Consider the following 19,003-nt stretch of genomic DNA (forward strand, 5'->3'; position numbering starts at 1 on the left):
TCCCCCCACTCACTCAGCGGCTCCCAGGTTCCAAGAAGGATGGGTCACAGGAACCACCATCAGGAGTGGAAGGATTTAGCCCTGTCCCCGGAATAAAGAGCAAAACCACAAACTCATTCAGCAAGACCCTTAAGAGAGCGATTAGAGGGCGTACACCAAACCCAACGGCAGCAGGCGCCTCCCTTCCCCGGAGGACCCCATTTTTTGACGATTTTGCACTGCCTTGGCCCAGTGGTGCTCTGAAATAACATGCAAGCAACATGTATACAATGCACACCAATCAGAACACAACACTGTTGTTTTCGGTATCCAATCATTTTATGCAAACAAAAACAGAGTGGTACATTTCAGAGCGGACAATAACAGAAAAAAGGGTAGTTGGGTAAGAGGTAAAAAAAATTTAAAAAATAAAAAAAAAAAAAAAAAGGAGGGGTTGGGAGGATCCCCCCAAAAAATTACAAATAATAAAAATTTAAAAATATTCTGTGTTTTGTCCGTGATGAAACTTACTACTCTAATCATCAGTCGTTTTGTTGCCTAGTTTGGGAGGCAACAGTTCAGTGAATGAGCGAGTCAGTAAACTTGAGAGAAAGTTTCACAAACCAAAAGGGCCGGTAGAATAGCCGAGTTGCACCGAGACAGAGGCTGACCGGCCCCCGCAGGGGGCGCTAGAGAGACAGCCTACATAGCGGGCTGTCCCCTCTGGCCACCCCCTTCCGGGTGAGGGTCATGCCTCTCTTCTTCCTCCCCCCACTCCCTTCAGGGAGGCGGAAGGGGCGTCCCCGGGGACACCTGGCTTCCGGTCAGGTCTCTCGGGGACACTTATAAGGGCGGGAGCTGCTGTCCGTCAGTCTTTGTTCCAGCAGCTCCCTTCCTTAGGGCGATAGGCCAACAATCTCCTGGTCAGTGCCCGAGTGTCCCACTGGTGTACCAGTGTAGCTGGAAGTAACCAGCAGTTTGTCAGTTTGGCCAGTGGCTAAAGAGGTGACAGTGTCACCCGTATCTGACTGTTTGTAATGTGGCTGGGACCGTCCCAAATTGTCTTGCCCCTAATAAACTGTGACCTTGTGTTTTCCAAACTTTAAAAGTTGTCTGTGTAGTCACTGCATTGTTTATTGTACAGAACAAAGGAGGTGGGGATCTCCCCGCTATGTGGGGTTCATTGTCACGCGCAAAAGAAACCCGTGGTTCACACCGAGCGTGGGAGTCTTTGGAGGTCCCTTCTCTTAGCAGTGTTGCCAAACGGATCCGAAGGCAAATTAGCCCCCGCCCATGCAACTGCATAATCAATGAAGGGGTCTGTTGAAGGCTGGGCATTTTCGCAGTTGAAGGGGCGTGGGTGAGGGGGGCTGAAATCGGTTTGTTCCTTCCGGAAGGAAGGAAGGTGGGCCTACAACACAGAGTGCTGGCCCTGCAGTCTCTTCCCTGCACAGCAGAGTGCTTAATACATGCTGCATTCCTCTGGAAACACAGACGTTTAGAAAAGTGCCGCTCAGCAGTACAAGACTTCTGGGAGGCCCTGGAAGTAAATGCGGAGGGCAGCCGGAAGTCCAACATGTTGGGTGGGATACAAAACAGTGGCCTTGTAGAAAGGGCAGTGGGGGTTTATGGGGTAAACCCCTCGTAGGCAATGACGTGTCCTCCGAGAAGACGCGGGAAAACACAGGAAGTGAAGGTTAATATGGTTCATCTACCCGGGTAGACTGACAGATGGCCCAGTGTGGACTGTCACTGCTATGAAACACACCAACTCTGGGGACAACCCGGCCACGGGTGTAAACTCGATCCCAGACTACAATCATCAGAAGCTTGGCATGCGCCTCCGAGGCACCAGACCGGATGGGCTGAGGGCCGAGTAGTGTTGCCGCTGGTTCTGGTTTCGCCCGGACACTGCTCTGCCCCCGGCAGGAAAGAGGAAGCCAGCACTGGGATCATCTGGTCTGTTGGACAACCCTTGGCCTCCCTGTGCAGGAGCGGAGATGCCATTGCTGGTCCGCCCGGCCCCTACTTCTCCTCTGCCCCCCTCCCACCCTTGCCAAAGTTCAACGAGGCGCCTTTCGGGCCAGAAAGAGTCGTCCTTATGTAGCGGGGTCATCACAGCAGTGAACAAAACGACGAAAAAACACGCACCCAAAAAAAAAAGTGTGGGTTAAAAAAAAAAAAAAGTGAGTTTAAACAAAAAAAAAATAATCTACTTGGTACAAAAGTGTCCATGGGGACCTATGCCATCTGGCAAACCTATGGCTCCGCTGTAATTGCCATGTGCGCGGCCGGGCAGCGCGCTTTTTTGTGGTGGTGGCATATTTTTGTGCGCATCAGTGACTTTTGCGTGAACGTGCGCGAGATTGGAGGGACTGCTAAAGGGAATTTGTGAGCGAATGGGCCAATTAATGCGGAGATCTGTAGCACAGCGCCACCCGCACCCTTGAAGAGCGCCGCGCCCAAGCCTGCGCGGGGGTTACAGCCCAGCTGGGTTGCGATTCACTCGCGACAGGTTGGCCTTGGAAGTCAATTCCGCCGCATTCAACAGCGACGCAATAGCCACGCCAGCGAGGCAATAATCAACACGAGGTGAACAGCGTATTGCACGTAGCACAAAGAAGAGCAGTGCCGATGGAGCCCGCCCCCACGCTCCTGGTGGGTACCGAATGGACCTCACCCCGCGCACACCAAGCCGTGAACCACACCTAGGAACTAGAAATCAGATACACAAGCGAAACTTTCTACTAGGCCAGGGGCACATACTGTAAACACTGCCACCGTGACTACTACAACGCACTGTACCCTGCATAAACAAGACTACACCACCAACATGTGGTAAAAACTTCCAAAAACCCAGGGGCACATTAATAATATAAACACTGCTACAACACACTTTACACATACACCGACATGTGGTTTAAACAAGTCTCAAAGTTATATAAACACTGCCCTCCCTCCCCCCACCGTGACTAGCACAGCCCACTGTACCCGGTATCGACAAGATGACACCACACCATGCGGTTTAAACAACTCCCAAAGAACCCAGGGGCACATTGACAATAATATAAACTGCTACAACGCACAACACACTTTACACACACACAGACATGTGGTTGAAACAAGTCTCAAAGTTATATAAACACTGACCCCCCCCTCCACCGTGACTAGCACAACCCACTGTACCTTGTATGCACAAGATTAAACCAACATGTGGATTAAACAACTCCCAAAGCCACCTCACAGGAAAATACAATGGCTAAGCAGTGCCGAGTGTTGATGAAAAACAAGATGCGTGTGGGAAGGGGCGGGGGGGGGGGGGGCAAGAAAGCACCACAAACAAAGAGGGGGGTTCCAAGAGGCTGCGGCTTCCGTTTACCTGGGTAGCCAGTAAGCCAGTGCAGGACGGCTGGCATTTCCACCACTGCAGGATGCACCAGAAGCAAATCCTACTGCCCAGCCTAAAAGGCTCACACCGCAGAGAAAGAGACCATGGACCGATGACGCAACTCACACTACTGAGAAAAGATGCCAGCCGTAACCTGGTTCAGCCCGCACCTGCTCTCGAGCTAGGCCTGGGCTTTAAACAATACAATTAACATAACTAATGTCTGTAGCCTATGCAAGCAACTTCTGTAACCCAATACCTATGCAAGCAACCAATGTAACCCTCCATTTTAGGCAAAAAGCACCCAGATGCCTCCGGGCTAGGTGCGCTATACAAAATAAAAATAAAATACACGAGTCCGCCATCTTCTGACGGCGCCCCATGCGGAGGGGGTGGGGCTTGCTCTGAAGCATCATTGCGTACCTAGCCATTTGGACTGCTCAGTCACCTGCAGGAGCCAACACACCTCCTTGGCGTCCGATGTCACGTGGTACTCAGGAGCTGGCACACACACACACAATCTAACTTCCCCACAAGATGCAAGCCAGGTGAGCCCAATGCCCCTTCCAAGACACACAAGAGTCACACACTAGGAAAAAAAAAACAGCTCCCAGCAATAGCTCCCAGCAATGTTGTTCCCTAAAATCAGAACCTTACGTGCAAGTTAGGCATGAATACCTAGCATACGCCTTCATCCAGCTGAGGGTGGTGAATAGTGTTGTTGAGGGTAAGAGTTAGGCGACAGAGGGGTAATTTCAAATGTTCCCTACACTGCATGTAGGGAACGGCAGAAGAGTGAGCCTCCCTATGCAGGGCAGAAGGCTTCCTGATGGATTTCTAAAAAATCTGTAATGCATGGGTGGAAAAAGCACAGGGATGCCAATGAAAGCACAGCAGCCCAGCATGCAGCAAAATCGCAAACAGGCGGAGATGCCGCCCGATGTCTATGGCGGAGAGGGAGGGCCGAAATCAGAGCTTGCGATCCGTGCACAGACTGCACACAATAGCACGCAGAACAGATGAATACGTGCTTTCAAGCAGCGCATCCAGGAACAGGACCACCGCGGACTTTACATCGTTACTAGAGAAAAAAAAAACCTGTGGCAGCCAGAGCAAAATAACATGCATAGGTTTACATATATGAAAAGGCATTTATAACACGCCTATACACAAGTGTTTCTGCCTCGAGGACACTGTGGGCCTTTTTATTGCATCCATTTTACATGGAGAACTTGCCAGGGAAGTCATGTGGAGGAAAGGGCGTTACGAGTACAGTTGGGCCCGATTCGGAGGTTGGCACAGCGAGTGTGCTGAAGAGCACGAATCACCGCGCCAAATCCGGGCACCCAGGTTCCACCAGTATTCTCAAGTGGTCCTGGCTGGGCATCCTCGTAGTGCATGCCAGTGCACCGCCTTCATTGCGCCCGTTTCTGGCGACAACCGGCGCAGTGGAAATTCTCGCCAGCACTTTCCTTAAATAAGGACATAATCGTTAATTTACGAAAGTGCTGCTGAGAGAACACCTTAAATAACGGCATTCCTTATTCCCATGCAGTGTGTTCGCTGTAGGCCAATATTCACAATTACATTACAAATTATTCACCCATCCCCCCACCCCACCCCACCCCACCCATTAATCTTTGGCCACCGACCTGCATTGCAACTGGCTGCCGTGGCACTCGTCCACAATACTGGCACCAAAATGGTACTCGATATGTGCCCCACTTTAACGCACATTAAAAAGTGAGAGAGTACCACAAGAATACCCGTCTTAAATGGCAGGTTACGAATGTGGCGGTTGCTTTCACACCCATCCCAGCAACCACCACATATATTCCAAAAGTGGCGCATTCATCATTCATACCAACCTCGGAAGAATGTGCCACCTTCAGAATAGGTCTTGAGTACTGAAAAGGTTGTTAACGCCTTTTAAGACCTTTTCGGTACTTAACACCCACGTGAGAATTGGGCCCTCTGTTGGTAGGGTAAGTGTGTTGGGTGAGGGAGTTTGATAGTGGATGGGTAGGGGGGGTCCTATCAGTGTGGGCCAGGTGCGAAAAGCAGTGCAAGTCTAGCAGCGTGGGCCAGGTGCGAAAAGCAGTGCAAGTCTAGCAGCGTGGGCCAGGTACCACAAGCAGTGCAAGTCTAGCAGCGTGGGCCAGGTGCGAAAAGCAGTGCAAGTCTAGCAGCGTGGGCCAGGTGCGAAAAGCAGTGCAAGTCTAGCAGCGTGGGCCAGGTACCAAAAGCAGTGCAAGTCTAGCAGCGTGGGCCAGGTACCAAAAGCAGTGCAAGTCTAGCAGCGTGGGCCAGGTGCCAAAAGCAGTGCAAGTCTAACAGCGTGGGCCAGGTACCACAAGCAGTGCAAGTCTAGCAGCGTGGGCCAGGTGCGAAAAGCAGTGCAAGTCTAGCAGCGTGGGCCAGGTACCAAAAGCAGTGCAAGTCTAGCAGCGTGGGCCAGGTGCGAAAAGCAGTGCCAGGTACGAAAGCAGTGCCAGTCTAGTAGTGGGCCAGGAATGAAAGCAGTGCCAGTCTAGTTGCAGCGGGTTGGCGAGAAAGATGGTTGTGGGGAGAGTGGCAGGAGAGAGGCAGTGTCGAGAATACATTTGAGAGAAGTGGAGTTCACGAGTGACGCTGCTTTTGTGAGTGATTACTAGTTGTAATGGTGACAGTGAGATTGGGAGCGACTTAAGTCGGGACTTGGTGGTTGCGTGATATTTTTGGAGCAGTGGATCTGCGAGAGTACCGTCTAGAAGGCTGGTGAGAAATGAAAGAAAGCCTGCGAATGACTGCGAGTTCACACATGGCCGTGTGCTCGGCGAGTCGGTGGGAGGTAACCAGTTCTGGCAGGCGCCTTTTACCGTCGGGTAGCTGCCGAAGGCGGCCACCAGCAGAAGTTTCGTGTGGAGGTTTGGCGCCGAGCGGGAAGCTCCCAGGTGAAGAAGCATCGTCATCCTCAGACGGAAGGAAGTCTGCCCTCTCCTCTCCCCTCCACTCCAGAGTCTGCTCTGTCGGTGGGTGCGCGCTCACCCCGCTCTTAACTACACCCGGCGGGAGGAAGGCTGGCCCAGCAGCCTCGCCTCCCAACACGCCAGCCAAGTTCCACAGCAGCTCCCCCTCCTCACGTCGCCTCATTACACAAAGAAAGTGACTCACACAAAGGAAGGGGAGGCGGGGCTAGAGAGTGAGGTCAGACTCATGGCGAGCGAGGCTGAAGGTGCGGGGAGGCGTTGGGGCTCTTGCTGTTAAAGGTACACTAGCACAGCCAGGCCACTGATCCTCAGGTGAGTTGGTCCTTAAACGGGCAGGCCAGCTCGGTTGGTTGAGGCGCCTACTGCAGATGTCCGTAACCTACGGATCACAGGTTCAAATCCTCAAAGGGAGCATCGCTCGGACTTTTATGGTACTGACACACATGAAATAAACACAATTGAGTAGGATACACGTAACGTATTATTTAGCCACCAGCTGCTCGATTCCTGACAGTGAAAAACATATAACCTTCGGAAACCTGCTCATCTCAGCCCGGGTCATCACAAAGTCAATTAAGCAGTGTCGGGATTCGACCGGATTTCCCTGGATTCGAAAACCGCGAATATTGTCCAAATCCGGGCAATGAAGAGGCATGCCATGGCCACACGCTGCACTCACATTGATCAGCTGTTCCCGGTACCCAGAGATGGACGCCTGAACTGAGCGAGGGCTCTGCTACGGGCTGTCTTTGTTTTATATTTACGCAGAATACATTGCAACTGGCAGGAGCTCTCTGGAGAAACAGCTGCAAGCATGCCCAATGCCCCTTAAGAGGAGCACAGGGTGGGTTATTAGAAGTGGGAGGGTGCATAAGGTTTGAAATAATGACTTAATTCAGATGATCATTGGTCCTTTTCTTTCACTGTGTAAATCTTGTTGGAACATTTAAATCCAGGTTATATGTTATGCAGCTAAATCAACTATCTATATAGGTATTTATTTATGTATTGCATTTGTTAGTAACGCCCAGACCCTCAGGTGTCACAATAACTATGCATGCCAGTGACTGTAGGCTTCCGTTCAAAATGTGGAAAATAAAGTATTCTCCTTTTTTTCAACAGATTATATAACTGTATATCTTGTCAGGTCGGTTTATCATGGGATTTGTGCATAATTTAAGACTTCTTTATAAAAATGCCCTGTTATTTTATCTCTGACTGCATTACTCCTGCCTCCACTAAATCACTCCCCTCCCACCAGGTATAATCCCAGAGGGTTTCCCCATTTTCAGTCTAAATACAAGATAGCTCTTTAGGTTATTGTATTCGTATGCAACCTGCAGGCCAGGTTGACTGATACTCTCACCCATCTGAGGTTGAGCACAACGAGTGGCACATGTTTTGGGGCATAGTGATGGCTGCAGATTCCTGTGCTGTAATGCAAGTGTTTGTAAATATGAACTTTTGTTATAACCCAGTGGTGCTTTTTCACGTATTATTTGATCGTGTGCAATAACAACCTAGATTGCTAAAGACCTTGGTCAGACTGGCACTACCCCATCCCTTCATGATATTGATAGTTTATTTGTATAGCGCCTACACACACTGTGTTTCAAAGCGCTTCAAGGCAGGGAAGGGAGCAAGGGAAGATACAATAACATTCTTCAAGGCCTTGAGACATTTAGAATGGGCAAATTAAACTATCGTACTTGGCCTGACGACATTTCAGATAGTGCAAGGGGAGTGATCAAAAGGATGAGGTGGGCAGAGGGTGGGGTGCAAGGAGAGGAACAGACATGGACTATCATACTAGGCCGGACGACAATTCTTCCCAGCAGTGTTTCTTTTGCTTGCCTGCTTGCATACGGTTTGCAAGCCCCTATCTGCCAGACTGGAATGGGTGGAGGTAAGCTCTGAAGAGTAAGGCTCTGTGTGAAGGAATCAATGCCAATAGTTTGGGCTCTTGTGTAGGCATGGGCAAGGCCATTTCCAGGAACTGCCATAGTGGTATTAACAGGCCATTGATCATAGCAGCTGCAAAATGATGCGGGTACCTGGCTATCTAATAGCCAGAGGCTTTGCTAAGGGGGCTGAGGGGGCTATAGCCCCGGGTCTTTTGGTTGTAGCCCCGGATAGAAGCTCAGGACAACCAAAAGGCTAGCTAGCCCTGAGTCCTGCCAGTCTCGACATTAGCCCCTGATCTTTTGCAGACCTAGCAACACCCCTGCAGTAATAGCGTAATAGCAGTGCCTGGCAAAGTCAAGTTGGCTTTGCCAATGCTTTTTTTTTTAATAGGGATTCACTGCGAGTGGCTGAAGCCAGACCTGGTTAAGACATGTTTATTACACCAGTAGCGTGTTTACAACTGCATTTAAGAAATTAACTCTTAGAAGACTGCTTTGAAAACAACACTGGCGTGCACTTTGGGTGGAAAATTGTTGGTAAGGCTTGTTAAAGCAAGCTTAAAGAGTTCGCATGAGTCAGTGTTTTGGGCACGGAGGGGCAGGAAAAGGGTGGGAATGGCCAGAGGGATTAGCATGGCTACAGGCAGTCAGTGGGTGAGCAAGTAACCAAACAACACCTAAAAGCTTTGTTTACCTCCTCATCTGCCATTTCTCCCTATCCATACTCAAATGCAATTGTTTTTGGCTTTGAGATAGCGCTAGAACGCCACCTAGTAGCACCAAACTAAAAAAGTTACACAAGCAGACAAGGCATCCCAGAGGTGAATTCTTAAATTGCCCAATTTTTCCAAGCACTTCATTATTCCTATGCCTGATGAAGTTTTCTGAAGATTATGAAATCTTCCAAATAAATGACTTTGTTAGCCTAACTAAGGTATCACTCTGTTGATATGTATCAGGGGTCTGCAACCTGTAGCTCTCTTGACGTTTTGGACCACGACTCCCATGATCCCTTGCTGTTGTCTATGCTGGCTGGTGCTGATGTGAGTAGTGATCCAAAACATCTGGCGAGCCAAAGACTGCAGATCCATGATATATATTAGTTGGAGTCATTCATATATCCCAGTGCAGTGGGGAATAAGAGGCAATTAACCATTTGCTTGATTCAATGCCAGTGCTGTTTGGAGGTATCATATTTGCAGTATTCCCTTAGGAACTTACCCATGTGTCAAGCAGGGCAGTGGGGCCATGTCTGGCAGGCGAGCCCGGCCCGACATACCAGTGTGGTACATTTTCATGACTCGGTGCACAGTGCCGTTGGTAGTTTTAACCCAATTAAGGCTACTAACCCAATGTGCACTAAAATGCACAATCTGATTTTCCAAGTTGCTCGCACTTGCTGGAGGCACAACATAAAGCAACTGTCGTGAAGCATCACGCATTGTGATTTGCAGATGAGCCTGGTCTGCTTCTTCTTTGGTGCCTGATCCTACTTCCTGTCCCCGCCCACTCCTGTATGCTGCATTTTCTTCTAAACGCATCGGCCTTTTTTGGTCGTAAGGGTCACTTTAGCGACACCTCTATGAGGCAAAGCAAATGGTATACCTTTGGCATTTCAGGAGGGACGCGGTGCCTTGTATGTTTACCCAGCCTCTCTAGCTGGGCACTTTTGGGCAGTCTCTCTTATTTGCAAGCTTTGTTTCTATTGGGTGGCCCTGGTGATACAGTCCTTTCTACCTGAAAACAAAGGCCTCTGAATGGCAATGGCTGAATTGCGCCCATTCAGCAGAACTGTACCTAGATTAATTGCACATTTGAGTTAAAATCTCAACTTCTGCTTGAAAAAGTGCCTCTGTTTGAAAGGTAATGGGTTCATTAAAGCTACCCGGAAGCAGCTTCTGGTGAAATAAAACTTGCTACTCCAGGGACTCCTCCCACCACTTGACTTCCAGGCGCTGCAGCATCGTAGAACCCAGCCCCCAATCACAGGTCTTCGCTTTTCTCATTTTTTCCCTTGTAGTTAAAAAGTAAAGTTTCACATATCTTAGTAGAACACGGCAATCATTTTATTGGGATCCTTTTTGGAAAATCGGAATATATAAAACGGGTAATGTGGAACATATCTGCATACAGGAATATTTCTGCCCACAGAAAAGCCCAAACTGTTGACCTTGATAATGAAGCAGCTACCACCAAAGAGTCCCCCGGCACCAGGACTTGTCCTAAGTATATATTGGGCCTGCAGCTGGAGTTACCCAACCCGAGTATTAAAGAGCATTTACCATAGTAGCTGGTTTTGGGGTAGAACAGAAGGATGGGTAGAATGCTTGTTTCTGCTTGCACGTGGGGGATCTCCTAGTCTGTGGTTCCAGCAAGAAGTCTTAGTGAAGGAGTAGAGTGAACCGCAATGAGCCCATTGTAGAAAGTGAAGCAGTAGGGTGAAGCCCGTTACATTTTGGTGCTTTTGACCCTGTTCAGTGCTTCTTTAACGTTCAAGTTGGGTGTCTGTGGGTATGTTGAGGGCTTGAGCTGTGCAGAAGTCCTCCCTTAAATTAGGAAAGATGTTAAGCTGTGGGATTGTTTATCTTCTCCCAACCCTACAAACACATGTAGAATGTGTGGGTGGAGAGGGAAGAGGTGGGAAACAGTCGAGTCAATGGCATTGTCAAACCTGGCTGAAACCTGTTCAGTCATGACCTCGTTGACTGCGGCCATTATGAAGAAAAGTCTGCTATGCAACCTGCTGCATCCGTAGACAACCAACACCATAAGGTATTAGCATCCATATTTCCACGGGCAGTAGCAAGCCCACCCATGCGCGAGTGGCAAACATTGTTCCATATGGTCTTAGAAGTCGTGTTGCCTGCTGGATATATGTCTGAATGTCCGTTGCAAAGGGTCACCTGCAGAAGGCCGCCCCATGCAAGCTCGCGCTCTCCCTTTTCCCACCCTGCTGCCATTTTGAGAGGGCCACCAACCACACCCCATTCCACAGCACGTCCGTTCTCAGCCACTCTCTCGCCCACTGCCTCCCTCCACCCCATTTACTTGTCCTTTGCCTGCCCTATGGGCGCCAAGTAGAAGTAGGATGCTCTTGTTCGTCGGCCCATGCACCGCGCTCCTTTGTGCATCACGCGTCTCCTTGGCGGCCTCCAGACCACAAACAGACCTGCTACCAACTAATTGCAAATTGAAAGAATGAACATGAAGTAAAAACGAAACCTCAGTGGTCATGGAAGGAGTGTATAGAGAATAACTTTCCAGAGCCTTGGTTCTCTCTAGGCTGGACTACTGCAATAACCTCTTCCTCAATCTGCCTCATTCCTCCCTTCGCCCCTCCAACTAATCCAGAATAGGACTGCAAGACTTATCCTCTGCCTCAAGCCAATCTCTCCACTGGCTCTCGGTGACTGCAAGGATCACATTCAAGACCCTTTGCATCATCCACAAGGCTGCCTGGGACCTCTCTACATCCAGCGACTGTGCCCTAAATACCTCCTGGCCAGAGTCCTTCAGTCCTCTGGCTCCAACTCTCTGCTAGTCAAACATTTCTCCAAGCAGAGAGTGGGAGGTAGACCCCTCTCCTCGGCTGGCTCCTCCCCCTGAATGGCCTCCCTCCCCCAACCAGCCTTGAGCCGGATCATCTCAAGTTCTGGCAACTTCTCAAGACTTCTCTTCCTCCCCTCTCTCACTCCCTTCCTAACTCTCCCTCTACGACTGGGGCCTGGTCCCTTCAGAGTCATACAGGGGCCAGACCAGCCCTCACCAGTCCACCCAGCACCCCTTGCCAGCACTTGCCTCCAGGCTCCCTTCAGCGGACTAGCCCCACCTGGTCCTCCCTGTCCATCACACTCATCCTCCCTTCGCTCCCCTTCTCTTTCCCCTTCTCCCTCTACCGCCCGCCCCTGCCTGCACTTACCACACTTGCACAGTAGGATTGTCACAAGGCCAGTATAACAATTTTTGTTGTTCTACTTTTGTGGTTCCCATGTCCCCACCCCCTTCTTGTCTTGTGGCACCTGGAAACACTTGTGTATAGGTGCATTACAAATATCCAATATATAAATAAATACAACTATTTACTAGCTATACTTTGTAAGGAATTAGTCAATGCTCATAACCTTTGCACTTCATTAGATATAACTGAACCTAGATTTATGTGCAGATCGATACATATATTTTAATTGGTAAAGCTAGAAGTGTATTATTGAGGGCAGAGTCAAGTAAAGCAATCTTACTAACTCAGTACGCCCCTTAATCCTAACGACTTAACTTCAGTACTAGCAAGCATCTGTTTGCATGCTATGCAATGATCCAGGTTGGAAACCAATTTGAAGGTAGACAATATATTGTAAGTGCTACAAGTAATTATCCCCCATTACTGTGCGCTCGGCTGGGCTTTTTTGAAATTTTAAATGAAATTGAATGATGGTAGATCAACCTCTGGAAAATGTGTGGAGCTAATCTGCACACATTTTACGATGCTCACCGGACGACATACGCATAGACCTGTGTAATCTGGGTGAACAGAGCCTACAGGTGCTGTCCCCCCCTGTCATATTTATTTGGGATCGGACATCATCACCAGAAGGGGGAGGCCCAAACCTTCCCCCCTGCCATGGCCAGCCTACTCCATGGATCTGTCCTGTCCTTTTGTTGAACCCTGTAGCTGGTGGCATCATCTGCATACTAATCAGAGTTTAATTCAAACAGGCCCACATGGGGCCTGGCTGCAGAGGCTAACAAAGGAGACAGGCAACCGCAACACCCTTTCATATGCACTGTGTCAACCTGAAGCCAGCTCCTGCCTCAGTATCGATTGACAGTGAAATGTCATGTCAGGGACTGCATGTTTACAGTAGTCATCCCTGCAGGGGGACCCCATTCAGAAGGTACAAGTACGTGGTTTGATGGAACCAAAAAGTCTGGTCTCACAGCAGCTTCAAGGGAGACCTGCCGCTTTAACCAGGAACCATAGAGCGCTCTATTAACCAGAGGGACCCTTTGATCAACAACAGACAGGAAGATGGGTACGACTTACTATTACACATTTTCACCCCTTTACCTTTTCTGTTGCAAAGCACTCTGGTTATGACCTCATGCATACAGGAGATTGTTGGTAGTGACACAATATTAGTTCATTAAGGTAGGCTTAGCCTACACTAAGCCCTGTGACCCATTTGGCTTTAAAAGAGGGCACAGCCCCTCTTTTTGCAGATCATCTGAAGACCCTGCAAGGAGTACCAAGAAGAACTCAGCATGGGACCCTGGCTGAAGGTACAGTCTGCCTTACATCTTCCGCCAATGAAGGAAGGCCAGTACCTCCAATAGGGAAGCAAGATCCCTCCCCTAAACATCTCCTGGGGAACAGAGGGAGATATTGAATCCAGTGCACCCTCCAGCAGCTCCAGAACCGGTACCCAGCCAGCACACAGCGTGCCCTGCTAGGCTCTGCAGCAAGCTTCCTAGGTGGGAAGTGCCAGAGAGTCAAGGTTGCAACACTCTCCTCGGCTTTGGGCCGTCCGCCTTAAAGGATGACACAAGCCCAGTGAAGAAGCAAGGAGAAGAGAAACGACGAGCATCTACCATCGTCTACCTTAAAAGACATTTTCGAGCCAGTCGAGCTGCAACCAACTGCACTGCAGACTGTTGTTATGCCACAGTCGCTAAAGCCATCCGAGAGGCCTCGGCCAGTGCTTCAGAACCACACCGGCACTGAGACGATTCCCACACCGAGCCACCTTGTAAACCAGCCTGTAGCCATCCATCCAGCTTCGCTCGCTGAACTGCCTGCCACCTGATACCTGGAGCTGTCTCCCATCTTGAACTCTGTGTGAGGTGTCAGAAATAGAAATGTGAGGCGGACAACGTTTGGATGATTTTTCAAATATACGCCATTTTATTAAATCATGAATGTTATCAAACGCCTCACTATCCCTACTCTGACAAGGATTTCCCTGCCCATCAAAACTAAAGGAAAACACTCTATCACAGGATGTCTGGTTATCACACTTAGTCAACAAATGCATAAACAAATATATGGCAGTTCATAATAACATCAACAATGATATTCACAGTCTCTCTGGGTAACCTCTTGGTAACCTGGGTGAACTCCCCTTCCCCAGGTTTCAAAGTAAACTCAGCTCCAATGTTCAACAAAAAGAAACAAGGAAATCCATGTATGTAATATAGTCTCAATTCAGTTCTTGATTTCTTCAGTGTCAAAGTAAAGTTCCAAAAACAGAAAAGCTGCAGAAAAGCTGCTCTTCTTTAATTTGTGTTATAGTTTACATCAAAGTTTTCATATAAAAAGCAGAAAAAACACAAGGAAGTTCTAAAATTGCATCACATTGCATAAGATTATTTAGAAAACTTATTCAACCTTTCAACATTACATTCACCTAATATATACAAGAAAGAGAAAAAAGAAAAAAATATTCCTATATGAGAGAAAGAGAAAGAAAAAGAAGCGGAAAAAGAGAAAAGAGAAAGAAAAAATTGAGACATACACTCTCCTTCAAAACCACATTTCATGGAAAAGTCATTTAAAATCATACTAACACCAGTCATTAAAATACATGATTTAAAAATCATCCCATTGTAATGCGAAATTATTCACTAAACTAGATTCTTAGCTGATATCCCCTTTAAAAGACTACCCCAAATATCAATTCTAAAAATCTCATAGCAGCAATTAACAGAGCGGGGGATGGACCACAGAGTAACACATGCCATAGTTTTTCTCCACACTCTATCCGAGAAACTCAAAAGAATTGACCGAATATTGCTTCACGTTCGTTACTAAAAAAGAGGCACAGCATGGTCAGTTGTTGTAACATTCCAATTTGTACCTTACGGTTTTCTTTCTCGCACCTAGAACCTTTAATTTAGGGGATTGGTTCAATTTTTGCAAGATGACTTCTAGTGAATTATGGGATTTTATGTCATAAATAAAATGACTATAAATATCATAATTCATTAGCACAGATCAATTTTCTATCCAATCGTTTTCATATAATCGCTTTTTCACTTCATTCAATAAGGCTTCCTCTGATTTCCCTAACTGATCCAACGTTTTAGCACATTTATATGTCCAGGCCAAGAGAGACTTACACTTTCCTGATGACATCACCATTCTTAATTTTGTAAATAGAGTACCAACCAGAATATCTAAAAAATCTCTACATAATTAAACACCTCCAGTCGGTCAAAGCTTTTAGTGAAATAATACCTAAGACATATCTTATAGCTGGCCAAGGTGTTCCCCTGGGCAAAGAGAGAACCATATGCCAAAGACATCCCTCAAACTGTGTCCAGCACCCCTCCTCGTGCAATACCTCTGCACAATGGAGTACTTTGGGAACAATCTTCTGACGGTATAGTCAGTATAGAGCTCAAGGAGAATCATCCACATTTTTTGTCCAGTTGTCTTAATTGAACAGCAGAGGATACAACTGCAGTCTTACTCAGTGAAAGTTGCTTACATAATTTACGATTTGCATAGATTGTTGTCCCCTGATACTAAAAGTGTTGTAACATTTCGAGTTATGTGCCCTTAATTATCCAATTACATTTTTTGTTATTTTTCCTTGATGCATTCAATATCTGTACTTTTGACATATTCAAATTAAGATGAAGATTTAAATTCCCAAAGTATTCATTCTCTGCTCTAAGTGCACTTTGAAGCCCTACTGGGATATATGCAAATCACACCAAGTCATTACATATATGGTATCCGAACATCTCCCATTTTAGGGGGATTGCTACTCACTTGATCAAGACAATTCCCCAAGTCTGATATATATGCATTAAAGAGTAGGGGCACTAGCACACTGCCTTTGTAAAGGCCACACTCACTCTTTATCCATTTTGAACTACTTCCTGTCCTATCTAGCGTTACTTTCAAACATGTGTCCATGTGTAAGGCATTTAGCATATCAAGCAAGGCAAGAGGGCATCCCTGTATTCCCAATTTTGCCCACAACAGAGATCGATCCACGGTATCAAAGGCTTTTGATATGTCTAAAAATGTCAATTAAATGTGTCTCTTTGCCGATCGAGCCTGCTCTAAGAGAATCCTAGCTCAAAGTTCATAATCTGATTTCAGAGTGGAATTTGATAAACCATCTGGTCCTGGAACATTCGACCATTTATAGTTTTTGATAGCCCTTTGGACATCCTCCAATTCAATAATTAGAAAATTCCAGGCTGGTCGATACCCTCTCTCTTTATTTCCTTGGGCAGATGTTTGATCAACAGGACTAGAATATAATCTTGAAAAGATGTGTTCCCAGTGAGTACTGAACTTGGATTTTCCTGTAGGGATCGTTGTGACACCCCTGATTTAATTATTGAGCAAAATAATGCCCCATTGCTCTTGTTCAGGTAAGAGAGCATGCTGTCAGCATCTCTTTAGTATTTTAAAATGCTTTTAGGCTTAACCCAGTTTCAGTAATTTTGCTTAACTTTCCGCAAGAGTGCTAAGCCCAATACCCCCATTTCCTAATATCCCTAACCTGCTTTCTATAGAGTTTCTTTCTGGCATGTGTCTCTTAGTTAAAGTTATGCCTATGTGGGCAACTTTCAGGTTGATTGTCTAGACACTTCATAGGAAGCAGTCCCACAAGGGTATCCTGAATAAAGGGAACAAAACACCCTGGCATTAGGGCCCCCAAGTTGTCATCCATCAAGCATTCAGCTATTCGTGCATTAAATCGGAGTTCCACACGTGGCTTCCAAATAAACGTGCAGTCTCTCTCACTTATTTCAATATGGAAGTTGGAAATTAATGGTTCACATTCAGTTTCCATTAGCAAGGATAGTACTAAAGGTCTCTGGTCACTCTCTGCCAGATCTTAAACCAAAAGTTGTTACTGCATAAGTACAAATCTTTTGATGCCAATATATAATCCAAAGTTGATGCCAACCATTTACCTATCCTTGTGTAATTTGGAGTAATATCAGCTTTAACATTTCCATTTAGCAACTTCTAGTCCCAGACTTACATTAATTCTTTGATCAGCACCTTCGTTCAATCAATTCATTAGACCCTTTTCTTCGGGTCTTGTAGCAATCTTCGTCGAAACATTCACTGTTTAGATCCCCCATAAGTAGACAACCAGTGTCCCACGTCAGGTAGGTATCCAAAATATCAGTTAGGCGGTTCACCAAGTCTAACAGGTCTACCTCTTGGGGAGGGATTGAAGCATACACTCAACAACAAACAGGAATCCAGTAGTGATTTTTACCCTCCTTTAGGGAGCGGTTTAGCTGGGAGGATATCAGAAAACCCCAAAGGTAGTTTTTCCATTGAGAATTTAGAATCCATACATAAAGCCAATACCAGTGTAGAGGAGGTCCCAACTAAAACCTGCACACCAGTCGCCCATTTTGAAGTTACAGGAACGTTCACACCAAAATATGTGACGTATGATGAGCAAATAAACCAGCAGAGAGCCGCAGTGGGGCTCTGTCCAGTGCCTATTAGAAGAGCCACATCTATTGAAGTACCGGTACCCAGAAAACCATGGATACTAAGGTATCCATTGAGGAAACCCTACCAACAAATGAAACAAAATGAAGATTGCCTAAGTACTGTCCCGGAAGAAACCAAACAGGTTTTAATGGAAGACGAATGGTGACATCACTAGGGCCCAGACAGACTTGCAGATAGAAGAAATGATGACCCGAGAATGACACAAAGAGACGAAACGCCATGAGTAAGGATATTGTGAACCTAAAACAAAAGAATGATGTCCAAAAGTAAGAAAATTGAGCTGTAAGCAATACGAAGACAGTCGACCAGTTTACACCTGTAAATATGCTTGGAACCGCAAGAAAGCTAAGGAAACAGTGCGGCTTGCTATGCTTAGTAGAAAAGTAGTGCAGCAAGCGCCATTATACCTAATCTACCTCAAACGAAGCACCTTATTATACGTTTATTTCTACTTTGCACAAAAGCAGAATCAACCCAGGTTACTAAAGGCCAAACGCAAAGACGATTCATATTCTAGCAACACGATGAGAGACGGCAGAATCGAAACTCGGCAGAGGAAACTCGTGCCAGGGAAGCCAAGGTCATACCAATAGAAGCTGTGAACAGTAGCTACTTTTAATTGAAACTAAGAATATAATATCCTGCCTCTGAAGGATCGAGATAAGAAGTCGAAGGCAGGTGGCGGGTGAAACAAAAATCAAATACACAAATTAAGAGAAACGAGACAAATTCACAGTGTGGGAATCACGTGACCAGCCGAGCAAGAAGAAGCACGGGTTCACACATACGCTTGGCAATGGACCAAGCAGAGATATCAGAACCTTTCCAAACAGAAGATGCAGTTGCGAGGCCAACCACAATTAACTAATTGACACATGCCTATTAAAGTAGTGATTGATTGTAACCATAATCGGAGGAAGGCCGGGTAACAAAGGGGCACCCCGCACCTGGCTTTCTGCGCGCTGCTAAGCAAAGTGGAAAAGTATGCATGGGGTTGGTGCCAACCCAATCACAATGGGCCAAATAATCTAGGGTCCTATAGTTAGTAGAACCAATGAGAGGTCGTACACTTAGTGACGTCTACAGTAGTCATTTTGAAGGAAGGGCTTAGACGCCCACCTGACAGTGTTTACCCAATCCCCTCACTCCGTTACCATATACAGATGTAGTACCTATAGTAAAGTTACCTTTTCCTAACCAATAGAATTGCATGTTAACATTTGAGTGTTACACATCAATTATGACAGGTTTTGAGTATAAATGTTAC

The 19,003-nt window shown here is 46.9% G+C and overlaps 1 protein-coding gene across 2 annotated transcripts in view; it reads right to left on the bottom strand.

Moving 5' to 3' along the window:
• The window catches only part of TMEM92 (transmembrane protein 92), a 33,019-nt gene extending 26,383 nt beyond the window's left edge, over positions 1 to 6,636 (bottom strand). For both annotated transcript variants that reach the window (XM_069634355.1, XM_069634356.1), the window contains exon 1: positions 6,226 to 6,636. In XM_069634355.1, coding sequence (XP_069490456.1) covers positions 6,226 to 6,318 — 93 coding nt within the window. In that variant the 5' untranslated portion in view covers positions 6,319 to 6,636. The remainder of the gene's footprint in view (positions 1 to 6,225) is intronic.
• Positions 6,637 to 19,003: the final 12,367 nt, after the last annotated feature.

Source organism: Ambystoma mexicanum, chromosome 13 (assembly GCF_040938575.1).
Source record: "Ambystoma mexicanum isolate Mex_15411 chromosome 13, UKY_AmexF1_1, whole genome shotgun sequence".
In the NCBI taxonomy this organism is placed as follows: domain Eukaryota; kingdom Metazoa; phylum Chordata; class Amphibia; order Caudata; family Ambystomatidae; genus Ambystoma; species Ambystoma mexicanum.